We start from the raw sequence: 22,218 nt of genomic DNA on the forward strand, positions 1-22,218 counted from the left end.
AGACACATCTCACGGGTGTTGTGAGGAAAATAAGAGAAAGCTGCATGTTTGCCACTTTTATTTATAAAAATAATAAAGATGGAATATAAATAAATAAATGAATAAAATAAGTAGAAGAGTTGATCCACTTTGTGTATATGATATAAAATGTTGGAATGGAGGATGATAAGCTTTGTTTGCCATGTCATGTCCAAACTGCAAAACCTTGAGGGTTACTGGATGATAGCAAAGGGATTAAGATGTGGCTTTCCCCAGATATATGTAGAGCTGGGTTGTTGTTGTTGTTTTTAATGTAACCAAATTCTTTTTTTCCCTGCCTGTGGATGTTGCAGTGAGCTAATCATACCAACCATATACCATTTCTGTTTTAATTGTTCATTTTCTATTGAAGGTTTCAAATTCTTTTGTTTTTAGCAGAATTCTGCTCAGAGATTTGTATAGGTAGTCTTTGATTTATGACTATTGAACTCAAAATTTATGTTGCTAAGTAAGACATTTTTTGTGAGTTTTGCCCCACTTTGTGGTTTTTCTTACTGCTAAACGTATCATTACAGTTATTAAATTAGTAACACGGTTTCTAGTGAATCTGGCTTCTCCGTTGACTTTGCTTGTCAGGTTACAAAATATGCATGACCCTGGGTCATTGCAACTGTCATAAAGATGAATCCGTTGCCAGCTATCTCTATTCTGATTGCATGACCATGGGGATGCTGCAATGGTTGTGTGAAAAATGGTGATAAGTCATGTCTTTCAGTTCCATTGTAACTTTGAATGGTAACTATAAATGAACTGTTTTAAGTCGAGGACTACCTGCACTGAGATTCAGAAAACAAATTTGATGGCACAGTGGTTAGAATGCAGTATTGCAGACTAATTCTGAAAACTTCCAGGGGTTCAATTCTCACTAGGCTCAAGGTTGACGTAGCCTTCCATCCTTCCAAGGTTGGTAAAATGAGGATACAGATTGTTGGGGACAATATGCTGACTCTGTAAACTGCTTAGAGAGGGCTGTAAAGCACTGTGAAGTAGTATATAAGCCTAAGTGTCTTCCCGTCTCGATTACTGCAATGCTCTCTACATGGGGCTCCCCTTGAGATGCACCCGAAGGCTCCAGTTGGTGCAGAATGCAGCCGCGCAGACAATTATGGGGAGTACCAGGTACTCCCATGTAACACCACTTCTGCGCAAGTTGCACTGGCTGCCTGTGGCTTTTCGAGTGCGTTTCAAGGTGTTGATTGTCATCTTCAAAGCGCTTCATGGCTCGGGACCTAGCTATTTGCAAGATCGCATTCTACCCCATACATCCCTACGACCAATCCGCTCACACAGGGAGGGTCTCCTCCGGGTACCCTCCGCTAGACAATGCGGGCGGGCGGTGCCCAGGGGTAGGGCCTTCTCTGTGATGGGCCCAACCCTCTGGAACGAACTCCCCCCTGATATTAGAGCTACTGTGGATCTCCGCTCCTTCCGTAAGAAACTCAAGACCCACCTGTTCCGACTAGCAGGCCTGGCCTAATTGTAATCACAAGTACAATCTATTACTGACCTTCCTGGATGGCTTTTTAATATTGTAAATTTTGGGGTTTTAAATTTGGTTTTAGATCGTTTTAACTAGAAATGAGTTTGGGCATTATACAGACCGTATGTTTATGTTGATTGTCTAAAGTTTTGTTGTTCCTGCTTTGTTGTTTTATATGCACTGTCTGTACACCGCCCCGAGTCCCTGCGGGGAGAGGGGGGCGGTATATAAATTTAATAATACTCTAAAAAAAACTCTAAAACTCTAAGTGCTATTGCTATAGTTCTAGCTTCTCATACTGTAATTGTCTGGATTTTTGCAGCCCAAATACTGTATATTTGGTGATCTGCTATAGGTACTTATGAAGTTGTAATATTTCAGGAAGGAGACTACTGGACGACTATATCAGTATGTATGTATGTATGTATGAATGTATGTAAAAGAGGGGAGAGATATCTGAAGATCTGTTAAATTGTAGAGCACAGATTTATTCTCCTCTGTTCCAGAGGATAAGACTACAACTAATGGGATGAAACTTCAAGGACAGAGATACAGTGTTAGATATTAGCATACATCGCAGTAAGTCTCCTCTCTGGTCCGCCGCTACCGCGGGAAACAGGTATCGTTCTGATTGGTCGAGAGGCATACCCGAGCCCTATAAAAGGGGAACCCTCCGACCACAGAGCAAGCTGGATCACTACTACTAATAAAGAGCTGATAAGTCACTACGTGTCCGCAGTCTGTTCTCTCGTTGCCCGAATTTAACATTGGCGACGAGGATGGGATCAAGAGACAGATAGGACGAAGAGAGCTACTTCAGAATCCCAGGATTCGATCCAGCCCAGGAATTCGGCAGCAATTCCGGCAGCCATCTCAGGACACCGCAGCGCAGGAAATTCAAACGAAGAGAAGAGAAGATGGCGATGCACACTCCCCCCGCTACGTTCGACCCGATGAACGACGAATGGGAGGCTTACATGATTCGTTTCGAGTGTTTTCTCGAAGCGAACGAATACACGGGGATAACCGATGCCCGAAAGAAGAATATCTTCCTCAGCTACTGTGGGCGAGAAGTTTTCAACACGGCCAGAGACCTCTCCGAGCCTACTCCGATACAAGCGGTATCATGGACAGCGTTGCAACAGACTCTACAGACTCATTACGCGCCAAAACCTTCCCGCCACGTTTGCCGCCAGGAATTCAACACGAGGAACCAGAAGGCGGGAGAATCAATCAACCAATATGTTGCAGCCCTACGTAAAGCAGCAACTCACTGCGAGTTCAGGGATCTGGACGAGCATATCCTGGCAAGACTTGTTTGTGGGTTGAGGGACATTTCGCTACAAAAAAGGCTGTTGGCAAACCCAAATTTAACCCTACAAATAGCGCTAAACGAAGCAAGGGCATCCGAATCAGCGGAAAAATCATCGGAAACCATACAACGCGGATTCAACGTAAGCCAGCCAGCACCCAGACACACCAGAGTCCACTACGAGGACACCAACCCCGACTACGAGGATCCCGAGCTCGAAGACAGTCACCAGATGCGGAGCAGTCACATGAGGCCTGGGGGGAGACCCGGATTCCGTTTGCCGCCCTGCGCAAGCTGCGGAGGGAATCACCCCCGGTCTACCTGTCGGTTCAGGAACGTTGTTTGTTCACACTGCAACAAACTTGGGCACATCGCACGAGTGTGCCGGAGTGAAGTCCCTGCCTCACGGCAGCCTCCTATATACCGCCAACAGAAGCCCAACCCAGGGGCCTGGCGAAATCAAAAAGGGCGCCCAGAGAGAAATCCACAAGTGTTTACCCAGAGAGACAATTCCCAAAGAGCTGAAAGGGCGTATTCCCAGAGAGATTATACACAAAGAGCTGAGAGAGCGTTCTACCAAGACTCTCAACGAGAGTATTTTCAGGATACAGATGCTGAGATAGAGTTGACCCAGAGAGAGGAATTGCGAACGTATCTCACCACAATAAGTCAGGTCCGCACCAAGCGACCTAAAAAGCTGAAAGTCACAGTCCTCTTGGAGGGCTCTCCTTGCGAGCTAGAAGTTGACACAGGATCGTCCCTGACGATCATTTCATGGGCCTCCATGAAAAAGGCTATCCCTAGCCTCACAAAGAGCCAACTACGCGCACCAGACATTCTGCTACGAGACTACCAGGGGAACCGAGTCCCCATCGTGGGCCAAGGCACGTTCCGGATTCGCTTCAAGGACATCGTAGCCCAGCTGCCCGTGACCATCGCCAGCGCTCCGTTACAGAACCTTCTAGGACTAGATTGGTTTGAAGCTTTGGGATTAGAAGTCACCGGAATCAACGCCGTGGAGAACAGCAGCGCTGAACAGATTTTTAAGGAGTTCGAGGATGTGTTCAGCCCCGGTCTTGGTAAGTATGTGGGTAAACCAATCTCATTCAATTTAGACCCCAAAGTGGCACCAATCCGACTTAAACTGAGACGAGTGCCTTTTGCACTCCGCCCAAAAATAGATAAAGAGATAGATAAGTTAGTAGAACAAGGAATCCTTGAGCCGGTGGATCACGCGCGCTGGGAAACTCCCATTGTGACCCCAGTTAAACCAGACGGGTCCGTCCGCATCTGCGCAGACTATAAATGCACAATTAATGTCGCGCTACAACAAAGCGCATATCCTGTACCAGTGGTACAACACTTATTGCACTCGTTGGGGCCAGGAAAGATATTTGCTAAATTAGACATGGCACAAGCTTACCAGCAGTTGCCCGTGGAAAGTGCCACGGCGGAGGCCCAAACCATAGTGACGCACAGAGGAGCATTCAAATGCAACCGGCTACAATTCGGTGTGAGTATTGCTCCAGGTCTGTTCCAGAGCGTCATGGAACGACTTTTGCAAGGGATACCAGGGGTCGTCCCTTATTTCGACGACATCTTGGTATCCGCTGCAAACGAGGAGCAACTATTAAAAAGAGTCAGGACTGTTTTGGCCAGAATCAGAGAGAAGGGTCTCCGCCTCAAAAAAGAGAAATGCCAAATTAACGTGCCTAGCATAGAATTCCTGGGATAGAATCGATGGTCAGGGAATACACCCCACTTCAAAGAAAATTAAGGCGATCCAGGACGCCCCCACACCACGAAATTAGACCGAGTTGCAGGCCTTCCTCAGACTACTTAACTTCTACAGCGTTTTTCTGAGACAGAAGGCGACCGTTGCTGAGCCATTACATCGACTACTCCAGAGGAACACAACATGGAGATGGGGACGATCCGAAGCAGCAGCTTTTGCCGCAGTAAAGCGCCTGCTCACCACCGACTCGCTGTTAGTGCAATACAGCCAGACGCTACCGCTGGTATTGACCTGCGACGCATCCCCATTAGGAGTCGGCGCAGTCCCCCAGGGAGGTCCATATCAAATTTCTTAGGAAAAGCACAAGAGACACAATTCTGGGTGTACAAAGGGGGCAAGCATTGACATATCACGACAGGGAGATAACCATCTTGAAGCAGATCCCAAAAAAAATTAGGGAGAAAAGAAAAAATTATTCGCAATTGGCGAATAAATTATACCAGAAAGGGGTGTGGTTTAGATGGTTGATGCCTGAAGGGATGCTGATATTCTGGGAGGAGACAAGAATTAGAATCAATACACCCATAGAGGCTCAGGCCTTTATGGAAAAAAACAAAGCGATCCTAGAAAAAACAGAAGATTCTTCAACGGTCACACAGGATACGGGAGGGGCCGGAGCTCTGCCAGCGGGGGGAGAAGGGGCAGCACTAAGAAAGCTCAGATCACAAAAATGAGTAAGAAAATCACATTGTTATAAACAGACCGAAAGTAGTAATGAAATTATATCTAGACTATATATTATAATATATAAGCTGATTGAAATATTTTTATAGAATTGATATGCTGATTTTATATGATTTTGTATTAATGTTTTATACATAGATGTACCTTATGAGTTTGGAGGGAGGGGGCGTCTGCCATACTTGCAACTGCCAAAATTTGTATACCATTCCACCTATCCTTTTCCTTATAAATGTTTTAAAAAACCAATAAAACTTTTTGAAAAAAAAAAAAAGGAGTCGGCGCAGTCCTTAGCCAAAGGATGCCAAACGGGAACGAAGCACCCATCGCTTTCTACTCCAGGACTCTCTCATCGGCCGAGAGGAATTACAGCCAGATGGACAGGGAAGCGTTAGCTGCTGTAGCTGGAGTAAAACGTTTCCACGAATACCTCTACGGCCGTGATTTTGAACTGATTACAGATCATAAACCGCTGTTGGGACTTTTGGCGGGAAACCGCCCCACACCAGTCTCCCTTTCTCCACGCATGACCAGGTGGACTGTTTTCCTGGCCGCGTACTCATACAAGTTAATCCATCGACCGGGCTCCACTCTAGGACATGCAGACGCACTCAGCCGTTGCCCACTTCCGGATCTCTTGCCAGACCCCACGCCCGAGGTACCAGTGTTGTTAATTGACTGTTTGGACTCAGGACCGGTTTCTTCCTGCGACGTTGCCAGATTCTCTGCTAGGGACACTATAATAAAGCAAGTTCAAACCTGGGTTTGGAGTGGGTGGCCGAAAGGAAACGTGGGCCTGGAATGCAAGCTATTTTGGGGGAAACGGGATGAGCTGTCAGTGTTGCAAGGTTGTTTATTGTGGGGGGATCGAGTGGTTATTCCTTATGCGTTACGTAGAAATGTATTAGAAGCGTTACATGTGGGACATCCGGGGATCGTTAGAATGAAGGCGTTAGCAAGAAGTTACATTTGGTGGCCAAACATGGACAAAGAGATAGAGGAATGGGTGGCCACTTGTGATCCATGCCAGGAATCGAGACCAGCACCCCCGGAAGCGCCCGCCACAGAATGGGAGAAGCCTAAAGCACCCTGGTCGCGAATACACATCGATTTTGCAGGGCCAGTCCAAGGTCAGACTTTCCTTATAGTTGTGGATGCATACTCCAAATGGCTAGAAGTAGTCCTAATGACTTCAACCACGGCAGAGGCAGTCATTAAGGTTCTACGGCGACTTTTCGCCACTCATGGCCTGCCCGACCTCCTGGTCTCCGATAATGGGCCCCAGTTCACGGCCATGCAATTTGAAACGTACTTAGCAGGTCAGGGAATTAGGCATGCCCTCGTCGCGCCATTCCATCCGGCATCAAACGGACAGGCAGAGAGAATGGTGCGATCTGCAAAAGAGGCCCTCGCTAGGATGGGTCCAGGTGATTGGCAAACACGCATTGACCATTACCTCCTGATTCAACATATTACCCCCAGCGCAACGACGGGTAGGAGCCCCGCTGAACTACTCATGGACCGCCGTCTACGGTCTCACCTGGACCGGCTGCATCCAAATTACTCTGCCACGTCACCCCCAGACTCTACAAGCAAAATTCGGAAATTTAGCATAGGGGATTCAGTATACGCCCACAACTATGCAGGGGGAACATTGTGGATGCCAGCAAGGGTCATTGGCATCACGGGTCCACGATCATATCTGCTGGAGCTTGAAGATGGACGAAATTGGAAAAGGCACATCGATCAACTACGAGGTGGCCTGGCACACTCAAACCCTCGGGCTGAAGATGAAAGCTATCGGCCAGCCCAAAGTCAGCCACTCGAGAGCCCCAACACAGGGAACCACGACACCTGCGAGCCCGGGATAGAACAAGAGGTCGAAGGAGAAACCGAACAACGCCAAAGCAACGAAAGCCTGCAGACCCCCGAACGCGAAGCAGAAAAAGCAACCGATCCTGAAACCACTACAGATCAACCAGAACTGCGACGTTCCACCCGTGTTAGGCAAACACCCACATATCTTAAGGACTATGTAACTAACCGGAATGCTCCGTCTAAGAGGGGAGGGGTGTTAGATATTAGCATACATCGCAGTAAGTCTCCTCTCTGGTCCGCCGCTACTGCGGGAAACAGGTATCGTTCTGATTGGTCGAGAGGCATACCCGAGCCCTATAAAAGGGGAACCCTCCGACCACAGAGCAAGCTGGATCACTACTACTAATAAAGAGCTGATAAGTCACTACGTGTCCGCAGTCTGTTCTCTCGTTGCCCGAATTTAACATACAGATTAGATATGAGAAAGAACTTCTTGGTAATAAGAGCCATCAATCAGTTGAATTTGTTGCCTCTTCTTCTCTGGCGGTTTTTAAATGGAGTCTGGTTAGTTATCTCTTGGGAAAATTGTTGTAAATGTGCAGGAGGTTGAAGCTGATGACTTCTTAGATCCTTCCCAGTGCTATGATTCTATAACAGTACCATTTTCAGTCTTCTTCAACAAATAAGTCTTCTTTAACCTGAATGGTGATCAATTTACCCAGCTGAATAAATGTTAGCAGAGGTAGTCATGGAAATGACCTTGGAGAAGCCATCCAGAAGCTGTAAAGTCAACAGGTGCAGAGGAAGCACCAGGAAGTGGAAAAGTATAGAGGAGAGAAGGGAACACAGAGGCAGACCCGAAAGATTCTGTTATTATAATTTAACTCAATAGATCAGTATTAACTCAATAGATTTAGTCTTCTTATGGAATCTATTTTCTGATCTGAAGTACCTTGGCTGAACTGTAGTTTACTGGCTTTTTTTTTTGGTACACTTATGTTTATAATAGCTGGGCCAGGTTTGTCCTGTATGATCAGCTGTCTCATTTTCTTTTCTTTCTTTTTTTCATGTAGCAGTTAAAATGAAGGTGTTTTGACATATCCAAGGCAAGGAAACGTGTTAATGTGTTTGTTGCGAGCAGGATTTGCATACACCTGTCAAAATCCACAGCCAGGGAGAATTTTAAAAGAGCTTTTACAAGTTTCAAGCCCACTTCTATCCAGAATATTCTCAATATTTGCTATCACTTTCTGAAGTTCCAATTTTTCCCCTCCGTTGTATTAAACGACATTTTTTAATCAACTAAGCTAACTATCGAATCAGGAATTTCCAAATGAGTAGATGATAAATTCTGTCATTGAGTTCATACATTTTGCCAATCCTTGGGTTTCTTTCATTATAACGTATTGAATAAACTAGAGGAATTGTTTAGAATCATCTACTCAGGGGTGTCCAACTTTGGCAACTTTTAAGATTTGGGGGATTCTGGGAGTTGAAGTCCACAAACCAAAGTTGGACAACCCTGATTTAGCCCTAAGCCATAGAGCAAACATGTACACAGGTAGTCATCTCAACTTAGGACCACAATTGAGCCCCTAATTTATATTGCTGAGAAATTTGTTACGTGAGTTTTGTCTCTTTCTACAACTTTTCTTGCTACGTTTGCTAAGTGAATCGCTGCACTTATATTAGTAACATAGTTGTTAGGTGAATTTGTCTTCTCCATTGACTGCTTGTCAGAAGGTTACAGAAGGGGATCCCTTGACCCCAAGACACTGTGACCATCATAAACGTAAGTCAGTTGTCAAGCACCCATATGTAAATCACGTGACCATGGGGATGCTGCAACAGTCATAAGTATGAAAAATGGTCATGAGTCACTTTTTTCGGTGTTGTAACTTTCAAAGGTCATTAAGCAAAGTGTTGTAAAACGAGGACTACCTGCAATGTTCAGCCTTTCCACTGTTGGCTGAGCAAAATTCTCAGTGTCAGTTACTATTGGCTATGCTGGCTGGATGTTTGGATATCTTACAAATCAATGTGGTCTACAAACCACAGGTGCATATGTGCTATGGCAAGACATCACTGTATTATAGTTCACTATATGGGTCGCGGTGGCTCAGTGACTAAGACTAAGATCAGAAGGTTGGCAGCTTGGTGGTTTGAATCCCTAGTGTCGCGTAACGGAGTGAGCTCCCGTTACTTGTCCCGGCTTTTGCCAACCTAGCAGTTCGAAAGCATGTAAAAATGCAAGTAGAAAAATAGGCACCACCTTTGGTGAGAAGGTAACAGCATTCCGTGTGCCTTCGACGTTTAGTCATACCGGCCACATGACCACGGAGACATCTCTGGACAGTGCTGACTCTTCGCCCCCTAGAGTCGGGAACGACTAGCACATTGTGCGAAGGGAACCTTTACCTTATAAATCAGATATCTAGCTGTAGGTTTCTCCAGCATGTTGGCTGGGGAATTCTGGGAATTGAAGTCCACGAAAGTTGCCAAGGTTGATAAATACAATCCATATGCAGAAGTCTGTTTTCTGGTCAAGTAACAGTTTCTAACGATTTTCATAAATAGAATCTGCATATTGTAATGACAAAGGGTGGATTAGGACTAAGGAACCTCTTGAACCCAGACTTCAATTCCTAGAACTCCCCAGTTAGCATGCTCACTAGGTGGCCTTGTGCCATTCAGTCTCTGCCAATCCAGCGTAATTCATAGGGTTGCAGGGGACCCTTGGAAGACCAGCCTTAATGTTGAGCAAAGGTAGTCTATAAAGCTAATAAATGAATAAATCAGGCTGCAGTGTCTGTGAGAAACAGGGGCTTACTTCGAAGTAGCATGAATAGGAATTGTGCTGGCAATCCTATTTCTGATCTCAGATTGATTGGCAAAGTTGATCATTTTCTTTCTCAGGATCAATTCTTACATCTTTCATATGTGTAATAGGCAAGGTTCCCACAGGTAAATTCTTCATAACGCTGTGTTTCCAAGTGGGCTCACACTTCATCGGTTGTTTTAAAACTGGTTTTCTGCCGTAATCAGCCAAGGTTGAATAAAATAAGCTTTACTATTTTAATTGTAAAATCTGATGTGAATTTATTATCATAACGTCTCACAGCTTCAGGGTTTTATATAATTATACCTCAATATACAGGTATATATCTCTTTTATTTTATTATCAGGTATAACCCTCTGGTTCCTGAATTCTGTTGGACTATGATAATTTGAAATTACTTATAATTACTTCACCTTTGGCAATAAAATGCACCTGCAATCATGTGCTGATATAGAGCGCCCGAATATGCTAAAATTTGTCAGTTGCAAAGGATGCTGCCAGACTTATTCTGATTTTAAGTTTGGGTGTAGTACACAATCTTGTCAATTATTCTGAGCAATTCCATAAATGATTTCCTTCCTCTGGTTTCAGGTATTTCCTGAACCAACACTTCTCCATAGTACAGGTAGTCCTCGACTTACGACAATTGGAATCCAAACTTTCTCATTGAGACCTTCGTTAGTATGAGTTTTGCCCCCATTTTACAACCTTTCTCACTCAAGTTGTTAAGTGAATCACTGCTGTTGGTAAATTAGTAACCTGGTTGTTAAATGAATCTGACTCCTCCATTGACTTTGCCTGTCAAGAGGTTGTAAAAGGGGATCACATGATCCTGGGATGTTGCATGGGTCATAAGTATGAACCGGTTGCCAAGCATCTTAATTTTGATCACACGATCATGGGGATGCTGGAGAGGTTGTAACTATGAAAAACGGTCATAAGCCACTTTTTTCAGTGCCATTGAAACTTTGAGTGGTCACTAAACAAACTGCTGTAAGTCGAGGACTACCTGTACTTTGGCAGGGCTATTATTTGGCTGCAAAACTCTGGATGACTATTAGATGCATTTGAACTCTGCTTCTCCTTTAACATTTTTTTTGAACAGATGTAGTTTGCTCCACCTCCCAAACCAGGAAATAAATTTACTATATAAGAGGGATTCCATGTCTAGGGCCTCCCCCTTAGCTACACAAAGCAACTCCACTTGGTAAGTTTAATTCACCTTCTTTATCCTTGCCTCCTTAGTTCCAGATTGGGGTGGGCCATGCCTTTGGTAGCCCCCCACTCACTCTATTCCTTTTGTCATGCTAAGATTTCTTTTTTTTTCAAACTAGCCATCTTTGAGCTAAGAAGTTTCCCAAAAGCAGCATTGAAGATAGTGAGTGAAACTGACTTTCTCACCAGTTATGTCCAGTAGTAAGAAGACTCTGTCAAGGAGGAACGAGAGTTTTAGGGTGGATCTCTCTGGCCAACATCTGCACACACACACACAAAACCCAACCCCCAAAACAGGAACGTTTGTGTGACTTTTTTCTTTTTCACTCAGAATAGCAAACCTGACTGCCACGTTAGGCAACGACCTAGCTCTTTAACTAGGTTTTCCCGTAACTGTCAAAGTGGTACGAATTTATGAAGCGGGTGTGTCGCTTTCCTTCCCCGAGGGCGCTGGTTGCTGAGTAAGCCAGTCTGAATTCTGGAAGGAATCAGCGCCTTGGTGACTAAGAGAGAGATTGCAAAGGCTTCCTTCAAAAGCCCTCGCGGTTGAGAGGAAAAAACGGGAGAATGACTGAGCGGGCATTCTTGCCGTGATTATTTTCTGGCAGAATTTCAAAAATCCTTTTTGCTCTTCTTCTCTTTGCAACACAGCTTGGAAGACAAAATGGCGAACGAGTCGATTATCCGGATCCCTCCCTATCATTACATCCATGTCTTGGATCAGAACTCCAACGTGACCCGCGTGGAAATCGGGCCCAAGACTTACATCCGCCAGGATAATGAGAGGTGAGTCCCGGCAGAAAGAGCCTAATCGGGGAGGAAAATATACTATAACCGCTAGGCGACCTTTCACACCTCTTCCTTCCTTCCTTGGGAAAATAGTTACCGCTCTTCCATTAACTAATTCAATAGTAACAGTAACTAACAGGTAACTAATTCAATAGCTCCCTGTCGCGGGGCTCCAGCCGGGAGGACCGCTCCGATTTGTCCAAAGTTTTGCAACAAAATAGAGGTTTTCTATTCGCGTGCGTAAAAGCAGTTCTTTTTGCTTTTTTCTCAAACTTTCCGCAAGGGGGCAGTTGCTCAGTTTTCCCGCTGAGACCAAGAATTAATCTTCAGGGGGAGCTGGAGAAGGGGCGGGGGGGGGGGTAGTTTTTGCTGATTTTTTTTTTTCAGGAGCTAGGCTACTATAGAAACTACTATTACAGTAGGGATGTCCAAACTTTTAAGACTTGTGGATTTCAATTCCCAGAATTCCTCAGGCAGCTGCTGGCTGAGGAATGCTGGGAGTTGAAGTCCACAGATCTTAAGTTACCAGGTTTGGAGACTCCTGCTCTAAATTTATTAAATTTATATGCCACCCATCACACTATCATTCCACCTTAGGCTGCTTACCTTGTCATAAAAGCAGAAACAAAAACACTTACCACAATTAAAGGTAAAGGTTCCCCCCCCCCCCCGTACATATTTGCTAGTCGTTCCTGACTCTAGGGGGCAGTATTTATCTCCGTTTCAAAGCCGAAGAGCCAGCTCTGTCGGAAGACATCTCTGTGGTCATGTGGCCAGCATGACTAAATGCTGAAGGCGCACGGAACGCTGTTACCTTCCCATCAAAGGTGGTTCCTATTTTTCTACTTGCATTTTTACAAGCTTTCAAATTGCTAGGTTGGCAGAAGCAAGGACAAGTAACAGGAGCTCACTCTGTTACATGTCACTAGGGATTCAAACCGCCAAACTGCCGACCTTTCTGATCAACAGACTCAGCATCTTAGCCACTGAGCCACCATGTCCCTGCTATTAGGGTAGGATAGTCCAAACTTGGCAACTTTAAGACTTGTGGACTTCAATTCCCAGAATTCCTCAGGCAGCTGCTGGCTGGGGAATGCTTGGGAGTCAAAGTTCACACGTGTTAATAGTAGCCGTTTGGAAACTCCTGCTCTTAATTTATTAAATTTATATACTGCCCATCACACTATCATTCCTCTCTAGGCTGCTTACCTTGTCATAAAAGCAGAGACAGAAGCATTTGCAACAATTACCATACTATAAAATTGAAGTAAATTAGGAACCAGAATGCAAATGCAGGTATTCCTCTACTTACAAGAGTTTATTTAGTGACTGTTCAAAATTTACAATGACACTGAAAAAAAGTGACATGACCGTTTTTCACACTTATGACAGTTGCAGCTTCCCCATGCTCACATGATCAAAATTTAGATCCTTGGCAACAGTTTCATATTTATGGTGGCTGCAGTATCCCAGGGTTATGTGATCACCTTTTGCAACCTTCTGACAAGTAAAGTCAATGGAGAAATCAGATTCACTTAACAACCACGTACTAACTTAACAACTGCAATGATTCGCTTAACTGTGGCAAGAAAAGACATGAAAAGGGGGCAAAACTCACTTAAATTTTTCGCTTAGTAACATAAATTTTGGTTCAATTGTGGTTGTTAGTCAAGGACTATTTGTACAGTATGTGCTAACAAGACCTTTGAATCAATAATCTTGGGCGGGACTGGCAAATTAAATTGGGGGTTAGTTGCTTTGAGGAAGTGAACCTACCTGATGCAAAGTTCCTTTGCTTATCAAAGGGCGGTTTCAAAAGCCATTGTTATGGTTTCTTTATCTTGGTATTTTCTCCTGGGACAAATCCCCACCTTTGGGTTTTGAATGACTGGATCCCTTAATTCTCTTCTGGTTTTCTATTACCTTTGTTGGCACTTCCTTTGCAGCCACTTTGGCTGCCTGCGTAACCCTTCTTGCACCAGGATGAGCAAAGGGCAGCTTCTGGAGCACCTGAAATCTTGAAAGCTATTTTTGCAAGTTTTCCAAGAGTTGCAAAACCAAGAGATTTGCAACTCTTGGCGATTCTATAGGCCAGGTCTTTCCACCGTTTTTGATCTTGCACTACTTCTTTGAGTTGTTCTATGCTCTGGCTGATGATGTCAGCTTTGAATGGTGTCCACCCACCATGTTATTTGATATCCTGGTTTCTTTTTTCTGCTAACTCTTGCAAATGTAATTGCTTTTTGTGGTGAATTCCCCCACATGTAAAAGGTAAAGGAGTCCTATATATTTTACTATGTTAGTCATTGACAACTATAGGAAAAATTGCTCGTTTCAGTTTCAAGGCCATTGAGCCAGCGCTGACCAAAGAGGTTTCTGTAGTATAGAAAGTCAGCACCCACCCACCCTCCTAGAGAATGAAATATTTTGGGGAATATTAAAAAGGCAGGATAGAATATCCTAAAGGAGAAAAGGGAGGCAGAAACCAGCCCCAGTCTCCCTGCCCCAAGCAGAAACTGAGGAGGCCAGCTTTTATAGTATAGACTTTGTTGTCAATATACAAAATAAATACAACGAAAGTGGTTAGAAATTGGTTTTAAAAATGAAGATTTGGTAATCCAGTCAGAAAGTCTGGGTCAGACCGAAACACCAGATAAGCAATTAGGCAAGACAAGATTAGCTCAGACAAACACCTAGGATTTGCATTTCCCCTTTTGCCTATAGAGCCAGCCATGACCCCTACATGACCCCTTAGAAATAAAAAAGATATAAAAACCTACCCCCACTGAGCTCCATTTTGTCAGCTGTTCCAGACTTGCACGCTGTGTGTCTGTTCGTTCTGTTCACCAATAGCCCATGAGCTTATAGGAATCAAGGAAGATATAAAAAAAAACCCACCCACTCTGAACTCGATTTTGTCAGCTGCCGAGAACTACAAGCTGTCTGTTCATCAATAAACAGAATCTTTCTTTCCAATCAGCCTCCATTTTATTCATGGCTTGGAACTGGATCTGGATTTTTCTTCCAACAGTAGTCATATGGCCAACATGACATTATGGAGCACTGTTACCTTCCCAGCCAAGTGATGTTTATCTACTCACCTTTGCATGCTTTCGAACTGCTAGGTTGGCAGGAGGAACTGGGTTGAGGGTGGCATTCAGCTCCTGAACCTGTGCTTCCCCAGCACGACATGGCCAAAATAAGTGAGATGCAATTTTGTGATTTTGCATTCCAATGACATGTCTGATACTTTTGAATTTGAGTTTCCCACTGTTTTGAGATGAGAAATAGACAAGACAGTGTTGTGCAAATGTAAAGAAAGGTTTTTTCCCCCCAATGTATTTTACTAACTTTCATTACAAGATACAAATATTCTGTTACAAATAACAGGAAACACAGAAATTTAGAAAAATGGGGAAAAACGAAACTGGAGAGGAAAAAGTGACACTTCTGATTTTTTTTCAGTGCAGTGGAATGCAAAAACTTAACCTTTTGCTTTTCATTTCACAACATTTCAAGCCGTTTCCGTAATTACAAAATAATTCCAATCATCAATCCTTAAAATCAAAATTTCAGGATTTTTTTTCCAGTTTTGAGCAAAAAGTCCAGAATTCTTGTTTTGACAATTTCTAGCCTAAAATGGTCAATTTTGCCGTGTCCATCAATAACAATTCTTCCGTTGTGGGAATTAGTATGTCTTTCCATCTCTCTGCATATATGTCAACATGTCTAATAACAAAATTCCAAATTTTCTTACAAGTTCTTTGCCCATCAAGCCTGCAGGCTTCAAGGTAGTCCTCAATTTAAGAGCACAATTAAGCCCCAAATTTATGTTTTTAAGTGAGACATTTGTTAAGTGAGTTTTTACCCATTTTATGACCTTTCTTACCACAGTTAAGAAAATCACTGCAGTTGATAAGTTAATAACATGGTTGTTAAGTGAATCTGACTTCCCCATTGACTTTGCTTGTCAGAAGGTTGCAAAAGGGGATCATATGACATGGGACACTGCAACCATCATAAATACACGCCAGTTGCCAAGCATCCAGATTTTGCATGGGTGACCATGGGGATTCTGCAGCAGTCGTGTGAAAACATCATAAGTCACTTTTTTTCAGAGCTGTTTTAACTTCAAATGGTTAGTAAATGAACTGTTGTAAATCGAGGACTATCTGTATGCCAAAACTTGAAGAAGTCAAGCTTGAAGTTATCTTAATTGGGAACCAAGAAACCCAATATCTTATTTCTCCCTTTCCATTTCCTCCACCATACTAGGGAAGGGAAGGAAGAGAGAATGGGAATGGGAGTGGAGCTGGAAGGGACCTTGGAGGTCATCTAGTCCAGCCCCTGCTCAAGCAGGAGAACTTATAACATCTCAGTGACTGTCCAGTCTCTTATTAAAACCTCCAGTGACTGAGCACCCACAGTTTCTGGAGGCAAGCTGTTCCACTGGTTAATTGTCCTCACTGTAGGAAGTTTCTCCTTAATTTCAGGTTGCTTCTCTCCTTGATCAGTTTCCAACCATTGTTTCTTGTTTTGCATTCTGGTATTTGGAAAATAGGTTGACCCCCTTTTCTTTGTGGCAGCCCCTCAAATATTGGAACACTGCTATCATGTCTCCCCTAGTCCTTATTTTCATTAGACTAGGTATAATCCAATTTTTGCAATCTCCAGCCCCCGAAATACTGGAATACTGCTATCATGTCACCCCTAATTCTTTTCTTTAGACTAACCAGACCCAAAACCTGCAGCTATTCTTCATATGGTTTAATCTCCAGCCATTGATCATCTTAGTTGCTCTTCTCTGAACTTTTTCCAAAGTCTCAACATCTTTTTTGTAGTAAGTTTGTTTGTTTGTTTGTTTGTTTGTTTGTTTTATTGGATTTATATGCCGCACTTCTCCCAAAGGACTCAGGGCGGCGTACAGCATTAAAAAACACAGATTACAAAAGTTAAAAGGAAATTAGAAACAATCCAAAAAACAAACCCAATTAATATAACACTAACATTTTAAAAATTAGATAAAATTAACAGGCCAGGCCGGGTGACCAAAATCGGTTGCAGTATTCCAGGTGCAGTCTTACCAGGGTTTTATAAAGTGGTACTAAAATGCATCACGCGATCTTGATTCTATGCCTCTGTTTATACAACCCAGTATTGTATACATTTTTTTTGACCGCTGCTGCGCATTGCTGGCTCATATTCAAATATATCCCACCAGGACTCCAAGATCAATCTCACAGTTACTGTATTTGAGGCAGGTTCTTTCCTAATCTGTACTTATACCTTTGGGTTGTTGTTTTTTTGGAAAAACTTTGCTTTTCTCCACTTCAGAATCATATTGGCTCCAAAGAAGATGGTGATGGTCCCACCACGACATTACTGTATCATCCTCAATCCGGTGGTTCGTGGAATAGATGGGGCAGTCCATCTTGATGCTCTGGGACAAGTCCGGCTCGCACATGCTGACTTGGAGATCAGAATGGCCCAGGACCCTTTCCCTTTATATCCAGGAGAGGAACTAAAAGAGGTAAGGGAGTCTTAATTTATCCTGTCCTCAAATGGCGGGCGTGGCTTGGTGGTTTGACTGGGTGGGTGTGGCTGCACAACTGACTCACACACAATGTAAAAGCAGCTGGACTTCACACAAAATGTCCCCTGCAACAAGCAGGAACCTCGAAGAGTCACAGAGAGCTCAAAAACCAACGATCACACTTTACACAAAAATAACACAAAAGCTGCCCAACTGACTCACACACAATGTAAAAGCAGCTGAATTTCACACAAAATGTCCTCCGCAACAAGCAGGAACCTCACAGACAATCAGGCACGGCTGATTGTTGCACAGCTGATTGGTAGTAAAAGAAAAATGCTAAAAAAGTTTTTAAAATGTTCTGAGGATTGCTTGGCACAGTTGATGGCCACACAGCTGATCAAACTGTTTTTTTAGCATTCTTTCACTACCAGTTCAGGCGAACTGGCCCGAACCGGAAGCATTTCACCCCTGGCATAAGAGAATATGTGAGAGAAGATATAGGACACTTAAGGGGGATGATGGAATCATTACAGAAGGGGTTGTTGAGTTCAGGGGAGCAGGGAAGTGTGAGAAAGAGACTCAGAGTAATTCTGGCTGATTGGTGGTCCTTGACTTATAGCCATTCATTTAGCCACCATTCAAAGTTACAACAGCACTGAAAAAAAGTGGCATGACATTTTTTTCATATTTATGAACATTGCATCCCCTTGGTCACATGATCAGAATTTGGATGCTTGGAAGCTGACTCATATTTATGATGGATACAGTGTTCCAGGATCAGATGATCATGTTTTACTACCTTTTGACCAGCAAAGTCAATGGGGAAACCAGATTCACTTAACAACTGTGTTACTAAATAACTGCACTTAACAACCGTAGTAAGAAAGGTCGCAAAATGGGGCAAAGCGTACTTAAGAACTGTCTTGCTTAGCAACAGAAATTTTGGGCTCAATTTTGGCTGTAAGTCGAGGACTACCTATATAAGTTGGGCTGGAGAATTACTTTGGCAAGTTTCAAGGTTCTGTTTTTGTTTATTCAGTTCAATTTTATTGACATTTTTGCTCTGTTTAATTTACTTGACCAGTAAGATCTTTCCAGTAATCAAAAGGGATCCTGTTTCCTTGTGTTTGCCAGCCTCCCAAGGCTTGACTACTCCCTGAAGTTGCTTTTGTTACTAGATCTTTTGTTCATCTGCTTTTCTAGGATGTTACACCTTTACAAATTGTCTTGGCTAATACCGCCCTGCATTTGAAAGCTCTGCTGGACTTTGAAGATGACCAGGCAGGCAAATATGTTGCTGGAGATGAATGGTTGTTTGAAGGACCTGGTAAGTAGCAATTGTCAAGGAAGTAAACGTGGCTTGGGGGTGTGTGTGATATATTTAGTCCTCTATATCTGGCTGAAGAACTGATCCCAATAACCCCAACTAGCATAGCCAATGGTGAGGAATCCTGAATGCACTACTTCAGCCAAATGTGGGGAGCCATAGATTCCACACCCCTGGACGACACATTTAGATCTTTGCAGAAGATTATGGCTTCACTTGCCAGTATCTTTATCTGAAACAAATGGGTATGAAGAAAAGTGAGGAATTCTGAGATTCCACCAAGCTGTTTGCCAGGCAAATAGGCAAAACTGAGTCAGTCAAACGCAATTGTTTTCCAGGAAACCTGGTGCCAAAATATTCCTCTGAATTCTCCCCTTCTCATTGCATCCCATATGAATGTGTTTTTTCTACTTTTTAAAATCCCAATTGGCTTTTAATCTCAATACAAGTAGTTCTTGACTTCATCAGTTCATTTAGTGACCATTCAAAGTTACAACAGCACTGAAAAAAAGTGACTTAAGACCGTCTTTCACACTTACGATTGTTGCAGCATCCCCATGGTCACTTCATTTACATTCGGATGCTTGACAACAGGTTCACATTTATGACGGCTGCAGTGTCCCGGGGTCATGTGATCATCTTTTGTGACCTTCTGACAAGCAAAGTCAATGGGGGAAGCCAGATTCACTTAACAACCGTGTTACTAATTTAACAACTGTTAAGTGATTCACTTAACAAACGAGGCAAGAAAAGTACATTTGAGTCAATTAACAAAAATTTTCATTTAGCAACATGAATTTTGGGCTCACGTATCATAAGTCAAGGACTATTTCGAGAAGTGTTAATGGTAAAAATGAAAACATTGAAAAAAAACGCTTGAGAATATGTGAATAATTGCAGTGTTAAAATGAAAAAATGTATTCATATGATTTTTCTTCCACAAATACCGTAGCCTATTTTACAAGGACTTCCCCCCCCATGCAACGGAACCAGGAAAAATAGTTTGCTTTCTTTTTCTTCCTGTGTTTTTTGGCTTGACTTGACCAAGTCAGAAACCTGTGCTCCTTTCCAACCTCTACCACCACATGGTCTTCTTTTGAGGTCATTTTTCGAAAAAGCAGCTCTATGGGCAAATCGGAAGTTCAGGAACGGACTTCCAGTTTGCTCGTAGCTCCATTTTTCACCCTCCAGAGGCTTCGGGGAGCTCCTAAGGCATCCGAGGGCATTGGGGGCGCGGTGGAGGCTGTTTTTGCCCTCTCCAGGCTCCTAGAAAGCCTCTGGAGCCTGGGGAAGGTGAAAAAAACATGGCAAAAGCGGGTGGTGGTGGTTATGTGTGCATGCGGGGGGGAGCGCTTTCATAGCATTATGGGTGTGGCACGCCAGCGCACGACCCCCCTGTACTCCCTCCGCTTTTGGCACGGGAGCCAAAAAAGGTTTGCCATCACTGCTCTGCCATAACTGAGTTGAAGCCCAGCTAGCTCATCTAATAAACCATTGTCACTTCCAGGAACCTACATCCCACGAAAAGAGGTTGAAATTGTGGAGACAATCCTGGCCACCATCATTCGCCCCAACCAAGCCATCAAACTTCAGGCACGGAAGGAATGCAAAGACAGGGAGGGGAACAAACGTGTGACAGGTATCTTTCTGATTTCTTATCCATGAAAGGACAGTTTTAATGTGTGTTGTGTGTGCTTACATCTTGAGTTTCCCATTCCCATCCACTCCCACAGGTGAGGAATGGATGGTGAAGAAAGTTGGGGCTTACTTGCCAGGTGTATTTGAAGAAGTAGTTGACATTGTTGATGCTGTCATTCTGACTGAAAAAGTAAGTGACAGTTTTGTAACTTCTAGTGGTAGGTGGTGGTTATAGGAAAGAGGGTTGTTGGCCCCATATCTGCCTCCGACACAGAGCCCTCGTCTGAGCCATCCCCAGGCTCCAGGACTGGCCCATGTTCCTCTCCAACCTGCTCTCTGTCCGAATCTGCTGGCTGCTGGCAGGCCACAACAAAATGTCCCTTGCCTAACACATTTGAAAAAGCTCCTTTTTCGAGGCTAGTAGGATGGAAAGATGTACGGAAGGATTTTTGCCTGGCACAGCCTTAGAGATTGTGTGAATTGCTCTGAAAGACAATATCCTAGACTAGTTAGACGAAGAAATAGCTTCCAAGGAGCACGATTTGCCCAGTGACTCTGGGACCTTTTACTATAGGACAATATTCCCAGGGGAATGTTTGAGCAACACATTTTCATGCCTGAGCACCTGAATTTTTTTCACAGATGTCACCCAAGGCAACAACGAAATCAGTGTTATTTGAAACTCAAAGTTATGTTCATTCAAGGTACCTGCTTAATCAAAAGTGTTAAATAATATATAACTATATAATATATAGTAAATTGAGGACTACTTGTATTCAAGTTCAATGGATGACTCTCTATGGGAAAAGGATCAAAACTTCCCTCTATCCACATTTTCCATGCTATGAATTACTTTATATGCTTTATACTTTCCCCCTTACTATCCAATAGTCTGCAGTGATATTAGCAGGTTACGAATACATTATCAATTGATGTAGATTAGCAATTGGGGTACATAAAGAAACAAACCTATTATTTACTGAGTTGCATGTATACAACATTTATATATTGGCTGGCTGTAAACTATATTTAACCATTTGTTTTTATATGATGATCCAAGAACTGGAACCATTTGCTGTATCAATACTATGGATGGTAACAGCTAGCTGACCATGACTGATCCCCAAAAAACTAGTAGACTCTGTATTGCTGCCAAAACAATCTACATGGAGGTTAGCCAATTTGAGCTTGCTAAAGAAATCTGATCAGTCACCTTTGAGAGGATGAACCAACAGAAAATAAAGTTGGTTTTCAATATATTAAATGGCTCATTTAACATACAGCCCTTTCATCCGCAAATAATATAAAAATGCATGGAATGTGTGATGAAATGTTGATTTGTAAGTACTAATTTTCAGACGTAAAAATACAAAGATGCATAAAAGATGCAAACCAATACCGTAGGTCAGTTTTCTGTTTCCTGAAAATTATCCCTACTCTTGTGCCATTGGTAAAAGAACAGAAGACTAATTAAAAGCATTTAAAAAGAAAATAGATAATGACAGCATGGAAGTGTCAGCAAAGTCTTCCCCTGACAGATAAGGGAAAGAGGTATATGACCCTACACTTTCAGAATCAAACAGAAAGAAATCCCCTCCTAGACTAAACGTGTGTGTGTGTCTGGGTGTGTCTGTGTGTTTCACGCCTAGACTTTGCAATACATAAGTGCAACAGACAGATCAGGAACCTGAAATCCAACCGCTTCCCCAAAGGCAGAGTGCTCTAGTGTGCTTCCAACAGCCCTTCGGG

The 22,218-nt window shown here is 43.3% G+C and overlaps 1 protein-coding gene across 1 annotated transcript in view; it reads left to right on the forward strand.

Moving 5' to 3' along the window:
* Positions 1-11,078: 11,078 nt before the first annotated feature.
* MVP (major vault protein) overlaps positions 11,079-22,218 on the forward strand; it is a 35,188-nt gene continuing 24,048 nt past the window's right edge. Inside the window, exons 1-6 of the mRNA XM_081932412.1 lie at positions 11,079-11,171; positions 11,831-11,965; positions 17,303-17,498; positions 18,708-18,831; positions 20,339-20,470; positions 20,565-20,659. Coding sequence (XP_081788538.1) covers positions 11,128-11,171; positions 11,831-11,965; positions 17,303-17,498; positions 18,708-18,831; positions 20,339-20,470; positions 20,565-20,659 — 726 coding nt within the window. The 5' untranslated portion in view covers positions 11,079-11,127. The remainder of the gene's footprint in view (positions 11,172-11,830; positions 11,966-17,302; positions 17,499-18,707; positions 18,832-20,338; positions 20,471-20,564; positions 20,660-22,218) is intronic.

Source organism: Natrix helvetica (genome assembly GCF_964273705.1).
Source record: "Natrix helvetica genome assembly, chromosome: Z".
Taxonomy (NCBI): Eukaryota; Metazoa; Chordata; class Lepidosauria; order Squamata; family Natricidae; genus Natrix; species Natrix helvetica.